The sequence below is a fragment of the Anopheles moucheti genome, chromosome X (assembly GCF_943734755.1).
Source record: "Anopheles moucheti chromosome X, idAnoMoucSN_F20_07, whole genome shotgun sequence".
Taxonomy (NCBI): Eukaryota; Metazoa; Arthropoda; class Insecta; order Diptera; family Culicidae; genus Anopheles; species Anopheles moucheti.
In genome coordinates this window covers 3,077,335-3,093,507 of record NC_069142.1, presented here as the reverse complement: position 1 = coordinate 3,093,507, position 16,173 = coordinate 3,077,335, and the positions used below count along the sequence as shown (strand labels likewise).

General features: G+C 42.6%; 6 protein-coding genes across 8 annotated transcripts; 2 read left to right on the top strand and 4 right to left on the bottom strand.

Annotated features, from left to right (window-relative positions):
* Nucleotides 1–2,607: 2,607 nt before the first annotated feature.
* On the top strand, nt 2,608–4,910 carry LOC128307466 (myosin-16). The gene is made up of 7 exons (XM_053045325.1): nt 2,608–2,741; nt 2,819–3,031; nt 3,319–3,438; nt 3,521–3,772; nt 3,838–3,980; nt 4,042–4,462; nt 4,546–4,910. Exons 1-7 carry the CDS (start codon nt 2,622–2,624, stop codon nt 4,603–4,605), a joined length of 1,329 nt encoding a protein of 442 aa, XP_052901285.1. The 5' UTR covers nt 2,608–2,621; the 3' UTR covers nt 4,606–4,910.
* Nucleotides 4,768–7,129, bottom strand: LOC128307465 (cytochrome P450 315a1, mitochondrial). The gene is made up of 8 exons (XM_053045324.1): nt 6,930–7,129; nt 6,632–6,838; nt 6,377–6,561; nt 6,104–6,313; nt 5,906–6,039; nt 5,619–5,834; nt 5,324–5,539; nt 4,768–5,246 (listed from the first exon to the last, which is right to left on the bottom strand). The coding sequence occupies exons 1-8, from the start codon at nt 7,127–7,129 to the stop codon at nt 5,115–5,117; spliced, it is 1,500 nt and encodes a 499-aa protein (XP_052901284.1). The 3' UTR covers nt 4,768–5,114.
* A 751-nt stretch (nt 7,130–7,880) lies between these two features.
* Nucleotides 7,881–10,238, bottom strand: LOC128306988 (transmembrane protein 120 homolog). Of its 3 annotated transcripts, XM_053044681.1 has the most exons (7): nt 10,068–10,238; nt 9,848–9,966; nt 8,931–9,206; nt 8,789–8,864; nt 8,354–8,719; nt 8,132–8,281; nt 7,881–8,053 (listed from the first exon to the last, which is right to left on the bottom strand). In XM_053044681.1, the coding sequence occupies exons 1-7, from the start codon at nt 10,140–10,142 to the stop codon at nt 7,994–7,996; spliced, it is 1,122 nt and encodes a 373-aa protein (XP_052900641.1). In that variant the 5' UTR covers nt 10,143–10,238; the 3' UTR covers nt 7,881–7,993. The 3 variants fall into 3 exon arrangements, with proteins under 3 accessions (XP_052900641.1, XP_052900639.1, XP_052900640.1); XM_053044679.1 differs by having other exon boundaries at nt 8,132–8,719; XM_053044680.1 differs by having other exon boundaries at nt 8,138–8,719.
* Nucleotides 10,239–10,874: 636 nt separating this feature from the next.
* LOC128307406 (zinc finger protein ZFMSA12A-like) lies at nt 10,875–13,219 on the top strand. The gene is made up of 6 exons (XM_053045226.1): nt 10,875–10,979; nt 11,046–11,353; nt 11,422–12,397; nt 12,462–12,684; nt 12,756–12,979; nt 13,159–13,219. The coding sequence occupies exons 2-5, from the start codon at nt 11,213–11,215 to the stop codon at nt 12,970–12,972; spliced, it is 1,557 nt and encodes a 518-aa protein (XP_052901186.1). The 5' UTR covers nt 10,875–10,979; nt 11,046–11,212; the 3' UTR covers nt 12,973–12,979; nt 13,159–13,219.
* Nucleotides 13,161–14,621, bottom strand: LOC128307407 (prostaglandin reductase 1-like). Its single transcript, XM_053045227.1, has 2 exons — nt 14,266–14,621; nt 13,161–14,203 (listed from the first exon to the last, which is right to left on the bottom strand). Exons 1-2 carry the CDS (start codon nt 14,267–14,269, stop codon nt 13,161–13,163), a joined length of 1,047 nt encoding a protein of 348 aa, XP_052901187.1. The 5' UTR covers nt 14,270–14,621.
* A 39-nt stretch (nt 14,622–14,660) lies between these two features.
* Nucleotides 14,661–15,792, bottom strand: LOC128307408 (prostaglandin reductase 1-like). Its single transcript, XM_053045228.1, has 2 exons — nt 15,687–15,792; nt 14,661–15,621 (listed from the first exon to the last, which is right to left on the bottom strand). Exons 1-2 carry the CDS (start codon nt 15,790–15,792, stop codon nt 14,738–14,740), a joined length of 990 nt encoding a protein of 329 aa, XP_052901188.1. The 3' UTR covers nt 14,661–14,737.
* Between the last annotated feature and the right edge of the window lie 381 nt (nt 15,793–16,173).

The following is a 16,173-nucleotide window of genomic DNA, read 5'->3' as shown; positions in this document are numbered from 1 at the left end:
CGAATGGAAATTGTGAAGCCGTTCTAATGTCCCACTTGTATCCCTCGTGCGTGGCGTAGTTCCGGTTCCGGTATCCGAACTAATACCTGCTGAAGTAGTAGTACTCCTGGAACTAGCCTAGGTGTACAGGGGAGAGATAATGGGCACTCAGCTTCCAGCAATATGCAACGACGGAGTAAATGTATCTTTGGATGTCAGTTACTTTAAAACCTCGTTTGACATTTGCAGCAAAACTTTAATGCGTAGGCACTCCTATGTTCAGTTGCGTGCTACCCTCTGTACCCGCTGTACAGTAATTAGATTATTTAAGCATTCTTCATCACACGGGCACAGGAACAACAGAGCCTGCTTAGCAAAACCTAGCAGCAATGGTATGACGGACGAGTCTGCAAAGTTTAGTACGCTAAAGTCAAGGCAATTAATGCCTTGAAGTGTCGGTGGAAATTTGGACAAACTTCAGCTTGTCAGTAATCTAACTTTTTGCGGAGTGACTTGGTTTGCATTGGGACATCTTCAACGCATTGCTCTCGCACGCGGGCGCGAAACTTCAGGAAAATACAGCTACAAGTACATAACCTCAAACAGACGATACTCCCAATTGTCACGGTATTATGCACTTAATAAGCATTTTAAGAAATCATTTCCAATTAACTGACTGTGCGGGTTGAGAACTTGTACAGGCGTGCAGCATGGTTGAGCTGGGGTAGTAGTTATCCGAGAACTGCTAACCTCAATCGTTCCGTTGGACGGCAACTTTGATGGATTTCGTGGCGACTTTGCTGGTAAATTATATCAATTCTAGTGCTTTTTATTACGCACTTACAATGATGGTGAATGCAACTAGGCTCTTGCACGGCCTTCTTCAAGGCGCAACAGCTACGAGATGTGTATGTGTATGCGTTATTCTTTCGGTTACAAAAAAAAATAGTCATGACCTATATTAAAAATAGAGTTTCTAATAGTTTTGTACTCTGCTGTATCGATCGAAGGCTCAAGTAAAATCTTGTCCCAAACATTCTAATACGCCTTGTTGCGCTGGTTGGGAATGGTTTTATAGTGATTAAATTAGCACCAACCGGATTCATTTCCGCTCAACGACTGCAGTTGACAGTGTCTTCCAGTCACAGCCGTGTACTTTATTTATGTCACAGCGATCTCATTTCACTAAACAATCTCAACGATGCAATCTCAATTTCCGCCCTTACTGCAATCCAGTTAGCGGCGCAAGGAAACAATTTCCATTCGTTAGATTTGTTTGGTTTTTATGACATTCGGTATGAAAAGACCGCTTTTATTTCGGTGCTTAACCTATATCATTGTCCTGCGGTTACTCACGTTTTGGCTGCATTTGAATAATATTTAAAAAGAAACCCGGTTGTTATAGCACCCGCTATTCTTGACCGCGCTCATAATTTTTGCTATAAAAATACAGGCAGTTCCCGTGGAAATTCGAGTTACGCGAATTTGTCCCGGGTTATAGCGGACCGTTATAATAGCATATCTCGTGAGCTGCCTGTACGTATATTACACTATACAGGCGGTGCCTGATATACACTATATTATATCTGAGTACTATAATGCGAGTAAAGGCCCTCGTATCTCGAATTTCCGCGAATGTCGTATTCTAGATTAGTCCGATACAGATTGACGAATCAGACTGAATCTTTGAACTGAATGAATGAATCTGAATCCTTATTTCAAACATGCATGAATCCTCGCTCCAGATTCCGTCACTGCTCTGAGGATTCATGAACCTTTTGAGAATCGATTGCTGATTAGAATGACTCGTCACTAAAGAGTCTGAATGACTCTGAACAAGATAATGACTCTTCTCAAGAGTTCCGTTAAGCACAGCACTAGTAATATCGTTTATACATCAATGTTGCAAAGTCGTCTTCTTTATCTGCAAATAAATGTTTCTTAAGACAAAGGAAGACATTTGCAACCAATTCTTCACCATTTTTACTTTGATTTTATGCTATAAACTACTTCAGTTTTAAAATTTTCAAAAACCACGTATAACCGTGTATCTCGTACACCTCCTGTACACCACCTGTACTATAAACTCCCTACTTCAACCAAGTGGCACACGGTCAATTTTTTCCTTGCACAACTGTGTATAGAAGAATTTGACGATAGTATCATCCGATTTTGATCATTAATCTACAGATACTCAATTGAATATAACTCTATCGAGAATAATCTACTGCTTTGAGTAACGTTCACATATTTGTAACGTACAGGATAGAATACCTGTTTGTTTACTTCCAGATTTAAATATGCAAAATCTTCTGGAGGTCGTGGATGAGGCATTTTATAACAATAAAAAAATCAGATTTTCTATTTATTATAATTTGTTAAAATGCTTGGAACCGCATTCAAGGCAAAGTATCTATTATTTTATTGCATCAAAACAAGGGTTTCAAATGATGCGTCCCGATTCGTACTTGAAGCACGTGTAGCCTGCGAACGAAACGTGCAGCAGGTTCTTTTATGGCAAACATGACACTTGCGCAGTGATAGCTCCTCATTGCGCTGTCTAGTGCAAATCGATAATACCGAATCAGTTATCCCGCGTATGGACAAACGGCGTCTGGTGCATGCACGCCAAAACACAGAGAATGGCAGAAGTCACATCCCACGATACTAGCGTGGAATCGCCTACAATGTGCGACTGTTCGCAGCAGCAGCTAGTGGAATGCCGTGCCCAGCTGGCTACACTCGAACAGTGCAACGAAACGGTAAGTTGTAACAGATTCTTATCAGCTGCACCTGTAAGCAGTGAGAAAGTTCTAACAATTGTGGTGGTATCTTACAGCTCCAGAAAAAGCTCGACGGGTATGTGAAGGACAATGAGAATCTAGTTATAAAGTATGCGTTCGTGGAAAAGAAGGTCTTGGATCTGAAGGTGCTAGTTGAGGAGAAGGATTCGAAATTGAGAAGGCACGACCAGGAAGCAGGAGGCCTCCAGAAACAGATTGCTGCCTTGAAAGCGGACAAGGCCAAGCTCCAAAAAAACATCGAATCGAAGGTAATGCTACTCTTAAGAGTTGGAGGTTTGCCGATACCGATTTGGAATAGTTAGCATCTGTACTTCCACAGTGCTTTAGTATGTAAGGCTATGTATTCGCTAGGGTTTGTGTTAGATGTTCGAAATCGAACTGCTTCGATATATTCCCATATTCCACGATTAAGATACGCTTGGGCGTTTAGTTGCTTCCATAGGTTTTATATATTGTTTAGTTGTCCAGGAGTTATACTTTTTGTTTGACTTTTTGTTTCTTTTACGCGTGTCTCAATGTGCGTCCGATTGGCAAGCTGCGGGACATTGAGTGTCTCGGCAAAGAACTCGAAGGTAGTCGCCATTACGCGTCCCAGACCGAGATGCGCTACAAGTACAGCAGCTGTCGTTTACGCCGAGAGGCCGACGATCGAATGGTATTTTTTGGGTGGTGTGACCGTTCGGATGTGCTTTTGCATTCTACAACCATTACTGTTGTACCGTTGTTTTGTTTCCAAGAGACTTGAGGCGGAAGTGCTAAATTTGCGTCAACAGTTATTGCAGCATGTCATCGCGGAGGAAACGCATCAGGCGAGCGAACAGGTGGCGGAGATGGAGCGTAAGGTGATGGAATTGCAGGCGCGGGAAATCATGCTGAAACATGCGAGCGACGAGCAGGCGACCAGGATTATCGCCCTACAACGCACGAATGCCGAACTTCAGGATGCATTGGAACGGCAGGATAAAAAATATAACTTATCGGTGGTGGCGGTGAGGTGATGCTGGAAGATTGCCTTGAAAACGCAAACTAATGCGTATTTTATTTTCATTCGCAGCTGAAGGAAGGTGACGCAGAACGGGAACACCTGAGACAGCAACTGGATCAGCTAGGAAAACATGTGACCCAACAGGCATCTGTGATAGAAGAATTGCAATCCAAAGTGAATGCTGCTGATGCAGCTGCAGAGGAATCTACACGGTGTGATATTGTTATACTAACGCAGGAACCAAAGTTCTCATCATTTCTTAACTCCCCACAGCATAGAGCGGCTCGTCAACGATCAGCGTACGGAACTCGAGCAACTGACCGGCACCCTCGACGAACATAGGAAAGATTTGGAGGAATTGAAGGTGCGTGAACTGGAGCTGCTGGCGCTGAACAAGGATCTCAGTGAGGTGAACTGTTTGCTGCAGCAGGAAATTGCAACGCAAGAGTCGAAAACAATCGCCATTACGCTCGAGTACGGCAAATTCGTGACCATGTGCCAGGAGTACGATGCGCAGATTATCAGTCTCGCGAACTCGCTCGCACTCGAACGTCAACACCGGACAGAGGAAAGGTTACTAATGGCAAAGCACATTGCTGACCGGACACGGAAGCTCGAACATGCTGAACGATCGTTGCAGCAAACACTGAACGAACTCGAAGCGAACCGAAAAAAATACTTCGCTCTTATGAAGGTAAGTTACTTCTGGCTTCACTTTCAATCCGTTTGTTGATTGGTTTATAAATATTGACCTTAAATTTTTTTTCTTCACTGAAGGACTTTAAACGTGAAATGAAAAATGCCCACCATAGCACAGAACCTGATAGCGGACAGTAGCAAACAGCAATTATCAACAATTGCTGCCAAGGTGAACCTTTGCTCTTGTACCTTCCGCTTTGTGAGATCTTATTTACTTTGCGATAAAGCGCTTCCGAAGTTTCGCGAATCAGTGTAAGAAGTAGTTAAATACTGCAAAGCAACAAAAACAGCATACATACAAAAGTGGATAAACCAATTGAGGAAAAACGTCCAGCATATTTATGGAGCGAAACAAAACTTCTTGTTATAGTTTGGAAGACTTTAAATTGTATCTTACATTAATACATTAATAATAAACAAATAAACAACTATGCGAACAGCAGCGTTCATCAAATAGGTTCCGGTGAGGTATATCTGTTGAGGTGGTGTTGGTCGAAAGTAACACGATATCTTAGCTACTTCTACGGCTGGTTAACGTTTCGTCCAACTACTCAATAATTGCTTGTTGCCCGACTAGTATAAGGCTAAATTAAAAGCAGATCTTAGTTTTAAATATTGCAGTAAAATGGCGTAGGATCTACACCTAGCTAGGCGTTGGTTTCAATGGTTTTAAAACACACTTTCACGGGCATGTTTGGTACCGTAATCATCTTGAGAATCGGTTTTATCGATTCCTGTTGACCCTTCTCTGCCAGGCCAACTTTGAAATTCATTAAAATCTTGTAAAATAACGTTGTAAAAAGGGTTACATTAAGTAAGTAGGTAATGTGGTCGTATCGGGCGTAGAGGTACTTACCATGGATATTAGATAATGCATTTGTAGTTGGGCAATCTTTTGCCCGATGCACGATCGCGCACCGATCGCAAACGGCAACGAAGCGGATGCTGTACTGCCTGATCTGCTACTCGGTGTGGCTGTGTTTCGTTGCCATCGGTACGGATTGAAATGGTCCGGTTCAGTAAAGAATCGTTCGTCCCTGCCAGCACTGTACAATGATAATAACACCAGCGTCTATAAAAGTAAAACCGTAATTAATATATGTAATATATCGCGGAATCTTCGTGTCTGCTAACATTTATCTACTACTCACATCTTTGGGTAGAAGATAATCTCCAAAAATACATTCATCCTCCAGGAATCGGCCAATAAATGGAGCGACCGGATAAAGACGCAACGTTTCTCGCACGACACCCTTTACCGCCGTACATTCCAGTGTGTTCGACTCGCGTACATTTTGCCGCACCGATTCCTGAACAGTGGAATTGTTTGCCAGCAAGTAAAGTGCCCAGACGGTAGCAAAGGAAGTCTACGAAAGCCCAGAGAAAACAGTTAGTTCACGATTAGAAAATTAAAATTAAAGAAATTTCAATCGTGTACCGTATCTCCAGCAGCAATTATGAAGTCTATAAAGATCCTCATCATTAATGGTTTATCAAGCTTCTGTACCATCAGATCTAGCAATCCGTCGTTTGATTGGGAATTGGCTATCCCAAATTCTATTATATCAGTTGCTGAAAGGTCGAAAAAAGATTTGAAAAGTAGCTTGAATAGCGACATATTGTGTGATAGGCTTACCGAGGCGTATCGTTTCAGGTACCACCTTCTCAAACTGTTGCCAAGGCTGTACGTTCAAACGGTCTGCGATTGCTGGTGGAATGTTCATCAGTTCGGAGCTACATCGGAAGATGTCATATACTACGGATGAGAACTGTTTTACCAGCTGCCGAAATTCCGGTGACTGTTGGCATTTCGAAAAGGATGCTCCAAGCATCACGCTTAGTACCACTGTGGGATGATGCAACAGATAATTATTAATCTTATATCAGTTCACCGCAAATATTAACCTACCTTCTACGGACCACTGGTACAGGAATGGCTCAATACCATCAAAGACGACTGTGTCACCACAGTTCTGCTTGATGTGTTCAACTGTAGCAACACAAGTCCCACGGATCGGTTGCTCCATCCAATTGAAATCTTTCAACATCGGTTTGTTGAAAATCTGCCTCGCCTGCAACCATTCCCTACCGTCCCTAATGGGAAGCGAAGCAAATGGGAATGTAATTGGCTATCAGCAAACGCTAAACGCGCCTCTAAACTAACATGAAAAACAACCCACGTTGGTAGTCGTGCTTCTTATTGAAATACGTCCACGATTCTGGCAACGGATGGCGCGGGTATGGTCCCTCGAGCTGGAATGTTTTGCGCATAAGTTGTGGATCGCGCACGAATACTGCATTTTGGGTGCCAATCTGCAATCGCACCAGGTCACCGTATAGCTCGTGATACTTGGAAATGCGCAGATGCAACCTATAATAGCGGATGGGAAGATAAAGCATTAAGCGATAATGATGGAACAATGTTTGAATATACTTTCGCATCGTGTTCTTAAGTAGCTTACTCAGCTGGTTTTCCGAGGTGCATGATGTCGTTTAGCATACCGAGCAATGGAAATCGCCGAGGGCCCGGTATTTTTATAAACGGCAACGCATTTCCGCTAGCAAACCCAACTCGGTTGCTTTTGCCCATCAATTGCTTCTTGCTGGACAATTCCAACAGCGATAAGTGTCGGATGTTCTGACTGCGGAGGCGACACAACATTGAAGCTGTACACAAAGCGAACCACAAGAAAACAACAACCACTCTCACGTACACACGCACCGGAGGTTTAATTAATACAATGGCCAGGGCAGGGTTTGGGTCCAAATTGCAGTAGTTTTGTTCTCGGTTGTACCGGGGGCTTTTGATTTGACGTTTGTGTGCGTCGAAATTGTCAAACTTCAGTTGCCCCTTTGTAAGACGTGTGCGCATAGCCGCTTGAGCATGGATTTGATTAATCTTGTCACTGGCAACAAATAACATATTCCTGGCCATCGGGCTATCTGAAAGTCCGTAATTTAAAATATGGTCGTTTGGTTCCCCCGATCGAACGTCGCGGTCGGTCCTCCGTTTTGGCATCGTGAGCAAGAACATCGCATCTGCGTTTCTAACATACTGAAGCATACCAATCTGTAGAAGCACATACCTCAGTACATTTCATTGCAAACTTTTTCCATCGTCTAACGGCAAACTATTTGGTAACGTTTCCATTCGACCCGAGAGCTGATATATTTTGTCATGATTAATCCTTCAAGTGCTGGTACTCAAAGGAAGGTGCCGTGACGTTACAGGAATCAGACGTTGAAGCTGATATGTATTTTGCTCAAGTTGATGAATTTTGGTAAACTATTGAACATTGGTAAATAACTGCATTCGCGCTAACTGTCCAATTTCCTCGAAATTTTTACCATGACTTGATTCCATATTGAGCCATCTTTATACAAAAAGACAACATATGAGACAGTACGTGTTTTACAAGCGCTGACGCGATTTATTTCATATTCTCTGATAAATAAACGTAAAGGAAATGTACAACATAGTTGTTCTCTTTGATTGATGACAAATAGTTCATAACAAAAATGCGATTTACTTCGATTTTGGTGAATCTACATTAGGACCATCTCCCGCATCGCTGGTCGATGGTTGCTGAAATGTACAGAATGCATAATATAACATAATTAACATAATTATGCAAAAATTCATCGACTTGCAAGCACCACTTACCCGTACCGTCTTTTGTCTTTTAGAAGCGATCAGACTCATCAATCGATATCGATTCTCGGTGTGTTCGGTTTGCTTTTGCAGTATAACAAGCAGCGTCGTTAGACTGTTACCGACAAATAGAATGAGGAACAAAATGCTCAAAACAGGTATCTGTAGCGAGGAACATTGGAAACCGATTAATATAAAAGGGGAATGCTTTGATAGATCAACCATATAACATACCTGCCAGGTCGCATCCGGATGCTCGGTAAGCTGGTACAGCGTAAAGGCATTATAGAACTGAAACAGATAGCCTACAAACAGGAATGGAAAGAGAAATTTGAGCCCGCGCCACATCCACGAATGGAAGCCTTCGATGGTGATGTCCATGTTATGTCTTTCACCGAGCGCTTTAAGCCGATACAGCACACCCTTCTGGTAGCGGAACTGCATATACTGGACCAGGCTGATGTACACGTTAAAGTACATAAACTGGTTCCGGAAGAGTTGCCATGGTTCGCCTTGGGGCCACACGAGCAGCACGCCGGCACAAACGGTAGAAATGAAATGGTGCAGACGCCACCAACCCTTTATACGCGAACCATTTACCTAGGTAAAGTAGAGCAAAAAGGGATAATGTAAATATAATTTATAACATGTATAAATGATAAAGTTTACCTTCAAGATCGATTCTCGTATGGTTAGGGTACAATAATACCAGACCAATAGAAACAGGAACACCAGTTCCAAAGCACTGTCAAATATAAACAAATATATGTTATAATTGTAACGTGTACTCTATACACGAATCTCTACCTACCGATAATTGAACAAGATATTTAAAAACGAAAGCAATAATCCAATGACGTTCAAGATGAGCTTGAACTTTTCATACTCATCCTTATAACGAATTTTATCGTTACGGTTCAATATCGATACGTTCACGTCACCTAGAATAATCTTTAAGTATCGACTATTCTGTTGCGGTAAGCCTTGTTCGATCTCGTGTATCTGTGCTTTTCGCTTCATGATACTTTTATCAAGCTGCGTCAACTTTTCCTTATTCGTATGCGTTAGCCTCTCCTTGGTCAAGTACCTGGATGTGTAAAGAAGAATGGAAGCGAATTAAAGACTGTTTTATCATTAGGCTACTGTTTTAGGCTCCAAATTTCAAACCCAATAGGCTCTCAATAATCGTACAGCTCAGTTTTTTTTCTTTTTCTCATTAGCTAATAACTACGCACAACGCAAACCGGTTCCGGCGTTAAGGACTGTCCTTGTACAGGGACGTATGTAAAAAAATAATAACGTGCATCTCAATTGCCTTAGCAGGCCGTTGCACGTAATTAGCGTTCAAAATGATTTCGAACCTCGCACACATACACACACATTGTTAACGCGGGAAAGGTTTTTAAAGGTTACCCAATCTTCGGCCAAGGGTGCTTTGTGGTATAGCCCATTATTGATACCGAAAATCTTTACGATATCATACAGTGCATTGCTACCCTTAGACGCCGGTACGAAACCAAAGCCTTAATTCGACGATGATAAGCAAAATTCCGTTTTTAATCGATACCATAGTCGGTTAGAGTCCAAAGTTTATCTTATCGCCCACCTGTTGTTTTGTGCATACTTATTAGACGTCTTGCAAAAGATGTGCTCGATTGGTTTATATATCGAGGCACCCGAAAAAAGGTTCCTCAAGCAATCAACCGCTATGAAACAACTGCAGCTTACGTTTTAAGATGTTTGGATATTTGCCGCATCCGGTAGCGCTGGTGTTGAATTTGTTTTGTGCATTTTTCCTGCATTTCTTCCAGCCGCTCGTGCAGCTCCTGGTATGACTGATTAGCTGCCTGTAAGCCAGAATAAAAGAATGCAAGCATTAAATAACAACCCACACACTGTCACACGAAGCATCGGCCATCGGTGCGGAATGCATCTGGTTCGGACTTACCTCCAGGCTCCGAAATTCGTCCGAAAGTTCGGACCAATCTCGCTCCAGCTCTTCGACGTCCACCAACCCCGACATTTTCACTCGCTGATGCGGTACACCTGGTGCGCCTAATGGTGTATTGGATTGGTTTTTGCACGCGGTGATTGCAGGATGAACGCAAAACCAATTGTTTTCCGCCTAATACAACAAAAAAAAACACCAACCACTGCCGAGGGGATACGGCAGACTAAACCCGCAAGTGGTATGCAATCTCACAGAACGATTATGGCTACGCACGCTCTACGTACAGAAAAGACTGTGTGCGAAGGTTGCATTTTACAAACAGTGACGAGTACTGGCATCTTTTTGGTTGCTTGGATGTTGATGTTCGATGTACGTAAAATGTCAAGTGAAGAGTGGCGGTTCGAGCGTGTACCATTCATTTTCTTTCTGAATCGTTTAGTGAGTTTTGAAGGAATATTTGATTGAATTATGATTCTGTAGTGAACAAAATTTATCAAAATATAATTTAACTAGCATTTTTTGCCAATTTTCATTCGGTTTTTATGGTGAGAATAGTTCAACATAAAGCGAAGAATGTAACAGTGCAGTATAAACAAATCCAATTTCTCAAAACTGTGAAGAAATGGAGTGCTGATAACATAAACAAATTATTGACAGTAGGTCACTCAAAGAGATGCGTTGTTTGGTAAAAGCAGTCGCGTGAAATGTAATTTAAATCGTGAATATAGGCGATTTCACGAAAATCTTAACTATGTATCCCGCTGTGACGCTAGCATTATACCTTTTGAAGTTATGGCGCTTATACTACAGGCATAAAGCGTTTCGAATGTGGTTGAACGATGTATTTTTTCGGTTGCTGAACGTTGTAAAACAGCTGATATTTGGGTGTTAAAGAAAGCAAAAGATAATGTAATTTGCATCAATTTACCCATTACAAAGGTATAATGTTTAATTTATAACAATTTTCCGTTTCAGGTCAACCGTACGGCAGTTGTCGTTTTGAAAGAAGGACATGCGCACAATTAATTTTGATGAAACTATGAGAAGGAGTGTGGAAAACAATAGTATGATGGTGCTGTCTAATGCCGTAGTGCTGTTGAAATTGTTAGGACACTTTAATCCACACACCAGGTGCCGGTAACATGGACAACAGGAATGCCATCAACGACCCTAATCAATGTAGACTTTGTATGCGGGTATGTGACGACAGTTTTCTCGAATACATCTTTACCGATAAGGAGTATAGCATTGCTCACCAAATATTTGAATGCACCTCGATACGCGTGAGTATAATAGGTGCAATTTAAGTAGAAAACATTTTCCTCTAACCACTCGAATATATCGTACACAGGTAACCAAACAAGATAATCTTACCAAAATATGTAAGAACTGTGCCTCGCTTCTATTCCTGACGACAGAGTTTCGCAACGCATGCTTCAAAACGAATCGCTTGCTAATGGAAGACTTCGTTATTCTGGAGCTGGGTGACTGGGCCGCAGACAGAAATCAGCTGCTCCTTCGGGAGTGTGAAAATTTCATAGTAAGGCACAAACAGCAAGTTGACTATCTGTACGCCAGCATTGTAACGAACAGCGAGCAATATCTGGAAGGTTCGTTAGCAATTGAAGCTGAGCTATTCGGAGATAATGGACAGCAAGAGCGGATGGATAAGAAAATTGGAACCGAAAAAGCAACACTGCAGAACGCAAAGCCCGTCCCAGCGCGATTAGAACAGTGCGAACCGGATCCAGAGATATTGATGGAGATTACAAAGTTCCTTGAGGAGCAAACTCCCACCTATCAGGAAAATCGACACGATCACACACAGCATGCGCAAGATCATACGAAGCAAACAATGGAACTGCATCGATGCAGCCTTTGTTGCATCGTAAGTGATACTATTGTTGGGCTAACGAACCAGCAACAAAATATAGTTAGAGTGCTGAATGTTGAACATTCCAAGCATAGCAAGCTTCGATCCTGTAACGAATGTTGTCTGCTGCTGGATGTGATAGATAGCTTTCAAAAAATTATACATAACGCTCAAGAATTATGCATGCAGGAGCGAAGTTCTTACGAAGCATTGCAATTTGAAAGTATGGTGGATTTGGAGAAATGTTTGGTGGAAAAATTAAAGCATAAGCAGGAGGTTTTCATAAGATGGCAAAACAAAGTGCCTACGACGCAAGCTAGCGGGTTAATATTAAATGAAACCGTACCTATCGTTCCCATCAAAAAATCCTCTAAACGCACCAAGGTCACCTGCCATATCTGCGGTAAGCAGTACGACAACTGGAAGCTGAAACCGCATCTAAACGAACACGCAAGTATGTAATGAGTATGATAGTTCTTAAATAGCTGCAATACCTCATCTTCTATTCATTGGTCTAGATATTCGTCCATTTGCTTGTGATCAGGAGGGCTGCAGTAGCACTTTTACCGGGTTGGTGTTGCTAAATCGCCATAAAAAGTTGTGGCATACCGATTATTTCTACGCGGTGTGTAGTATTTGTGGCAAGAAGTGTAAAACTCAGGGCATTTACAAAACACACTTATCCTACCACGAAGAACCGAAATTACCTTGTACGGTTTGCGGAAAGCTAATGCGTAACAAGTAAGCTTACATCGAGCGTTGCTGGAATATCTGGATTTATATAACTTATTTTTCATTTTTTTCCTTTACAGACGTGCTATATGGAAGCACATGAAAACGCATAGCAACGAACGAAAGCATGTATGCGGTGTGTGCAATAAGAAGTTCACAATTGCGTATACTCTACGTGTGCATATGAGAATTCATACAAACGATAAACCGTATCCTTGCGCGAAGTGTGAGAAGCGGTTTCAATATAAATGTTTGCTGAAGAACCACTACCAGAGATACCATAGCGAAGGCGAATAAGAATAATGTACGGTAAAATTTTTTGTTCTCAATATCTCATCTTGATGGCTTATCCTTTTCCAAACGAGCTCTAAAACTTCTTACACGATAATAGAGCCACCAAATTAAAAACAAAACATTAGTACAATTATTTAATTATCAATTCAATTGAATATCAATTAATTATCTAAACATATATTACTATAGGACTACACTTTCACCACGGCCTTGCCTGTGTTACCGCCACGCAACATATCGATAAAAGCATCTGGCATCTTATCAAAACCCTCTGTGACAGTTTCCTGGAACGTAAGACGACCCTCCCGTATCCAACGCAGGTTCGCTTCGATGCCCTCCAGCCATCGGTCGTTCCAACGCCAGACAAGAAATCCTTCCATACGTAGCTGTTTAAAGACAAACTGTCGCTGCGGATCGGTAACTTTGGCAACGGCGTTATTATAATTTGAGATTGCACCGCACACCGCAATTCGCCCGTACACGTTCATCTGCTTCAGCACCGTCTCTGTTATGTCCCCGCCGACGTTGTCGAAATAACAATCAACTCCCTTTGGAGCAGCGGTCTTCAGCTCGGCGTATACGTTTGCCCGCTTGTAATTGATTACACCGTCGAACCCAAGGTCTTTTTGCAGCCATTCGCATTTTGCGTCCGATCCGGCAATCCCGATTACGCGGCAGCCTTTAATCTTCGCGATCTGTCCTACCACACTTCCCACTGCTCCGGCTGCACCGCTTACCACAACCGTTTCTCCCGCTTTTGGTTGGCAAAGTTCCTGTAATCCAAAGTATGCGGTGTTTCCGGGCATACCGAGAATGCCCAAGCCAAGGCTGGTGGGATACTGCCCAAAATCTGGCAATACATATGGTTTATCCTTTTCCTCCCTCGCTGGATCACAGACGGTATGCGTTCGCCAACCGAACTGCCCGAAGACGCGGGCCCCAACGGGAAACTGTTCATTGGCACTCTTCGTCACCTGTGCTATCTGGCCACCAATCATTAGTGAACCTTCCGGGTAGGCGAGCATGTATGGGCGCATATACGGATCGACCGAAAGGTATTCGGCCTGGGCCAGAAACTCGCCTTTTTGCAACGTTGCTGGAATAGGTTCTGTCTCCAGTCGGAAATTACCGTGCGACGGTTCACCTTTAAACGTTTTTGCGTAAATCCATTTTCTGGCAAATGCTGTACCACCACCGGAATACCATCGTCGGGCAATATGCTTCCAAAGCACTGCTGTAAAGGAAAGAGTGGAAGTTAGGAATATATTTTTGTAAATTTTATTTCACATTTCTTACTCATTTCGATGATGTGCTTCTTCCTCTTTTGCGAAACAAAATATATGGTTCTATGCAAAGTGAGCCTTTGGCTTTCCCCGCATAATCAAAGGCTTAATGTTTCCTTTTTAGACTTTTAACTAAGTCTTGCGACTTCCCTATTCGATGAGGTTCCTGCAAATGCGAGATTCTGCTGATAAACAAGACAAACACAATTGTATCAGAATGACAATTCGTATCTGTCAAGGGAAGCAGAAAACAAGCGAGAATTCGAAGATGATAACGAGCACCATTTCTGTAAGCGCTTCAACGAAAACGAGACCCCTAAGACTTCTCCGGTCATTATCTTATCGTTGCTGATAAGGATGTTGCCTAATTAACCTATAAAGCCCACATTTGATTTAAGAAGTTTATTTCTAACAAACATTGTGATTTAATATGCATAACTTTATGGACTTTAATGCATGTTAATTGAAAACCTCACATACGGAATTCAAACTTTAACAACTGCTTTCCCAATATTTTTACCCTGCATCATGTCAATAAACGCGCTGGGCATGTTTTCAAAGCCTTCGGTGAATGTTTCTCGCACCTGGATCTTTCCTTCCCGGATCCACTGCATGTTTTGCTTGACACCCTCGAACCACCGATCCGTCCATCGGTGAACGCTAAACCCTTCCTGCATCAACTGTTTCCACACAAAATCCCGCTGTGGATCAATCACCTTGGCCGGTTCCTGATTGTACATCGATATTGTTCCACATACAGAAATTCGTCCGAAAGACTTCATCTGCCCCTTTACTACTTCGGACGTTTGGCCACCAACATTGTCGAAGTAACAGTCAACTCCATCTGGAGCGAGCTGCTTTAGAGCTTCCCCGATGTTCTCCTCCTTGTAGTTAATCGTTCCATCAAAACCGAGGTCCAACAGCCACTGGCACTTTTCATGCGAACCGGCAATTCCAATCACTCGACAGCCTTTAATCTTCGCTATCTGGCCAACCATACTACCGACCGCACCTGCCGCACCGCTAACCACAACCGTTTCGCCTGGTTGTGGCTTGCAAATCTCCAGAAAGCCAAAGTATGCAGTATTACCAACTGTCCCCAGTGCACCCATACCGAGTGAGATGGGAAGATCGCCCAAATCCGGCAACACGTACGGTTTGCGGGTTTCGAACATGGCCGGATTACAGACGGAGATCGTGCGCCAACCAACTTGCGCAAACGCATACGATCCAACCGGGAATTCTGCGTTCTTGCTCTCAATCACCTGTCCAACTTGGCCCCCAATCATTGTGCTTCCGATGGGGCAGTTTAGCGTGTAGATTCGCATATAGGGATCCACGCTTAGGTACAGGGCGCGTATCATGAATTCTAAAATATGTTGAAGAACAGTCACAGTCATAAATATTGAAGCCTTTCAAATTACTGTACCAAACCTCCATCCTGTAGTTCCGGTACTGGTTCCTCCACCAATTGGAAGTTTTCTAGCGTTGGATCACTGGCAAACGGCTTCGCATAGATCCATTTCTTTGCTATGTGCATGATGCAGGCACTTTTTTGTTAATAATCACAGTTTCTTCACGACCTGTGTCTATACAGCAATGTTGTTTGGTTTCAATCGTCCGAACCTTGCAATGATAGTGTTGTAGCGGTTTGCTCCAACCCATCGACACTTAAATTGTGCGCCAATTTGACAGCTTTGATTACCGGCTTCTGTGGACTTTCGTTTCGTTTCAACATTTTCGTTTCGATCGGAACAGAATAGCAGGGGAAAAAAGCTATAACAACTAAAATGTTTTATGACGGTTTGTTGCAAATGTAAATTAATTTGACATTCTGTGCAAAACAAATGTTTTAACGGAAGATTGGAAAATCACACAAGTGTAAATGGGATTTTCAATTCAAAATTTTGAAGGTTATCCC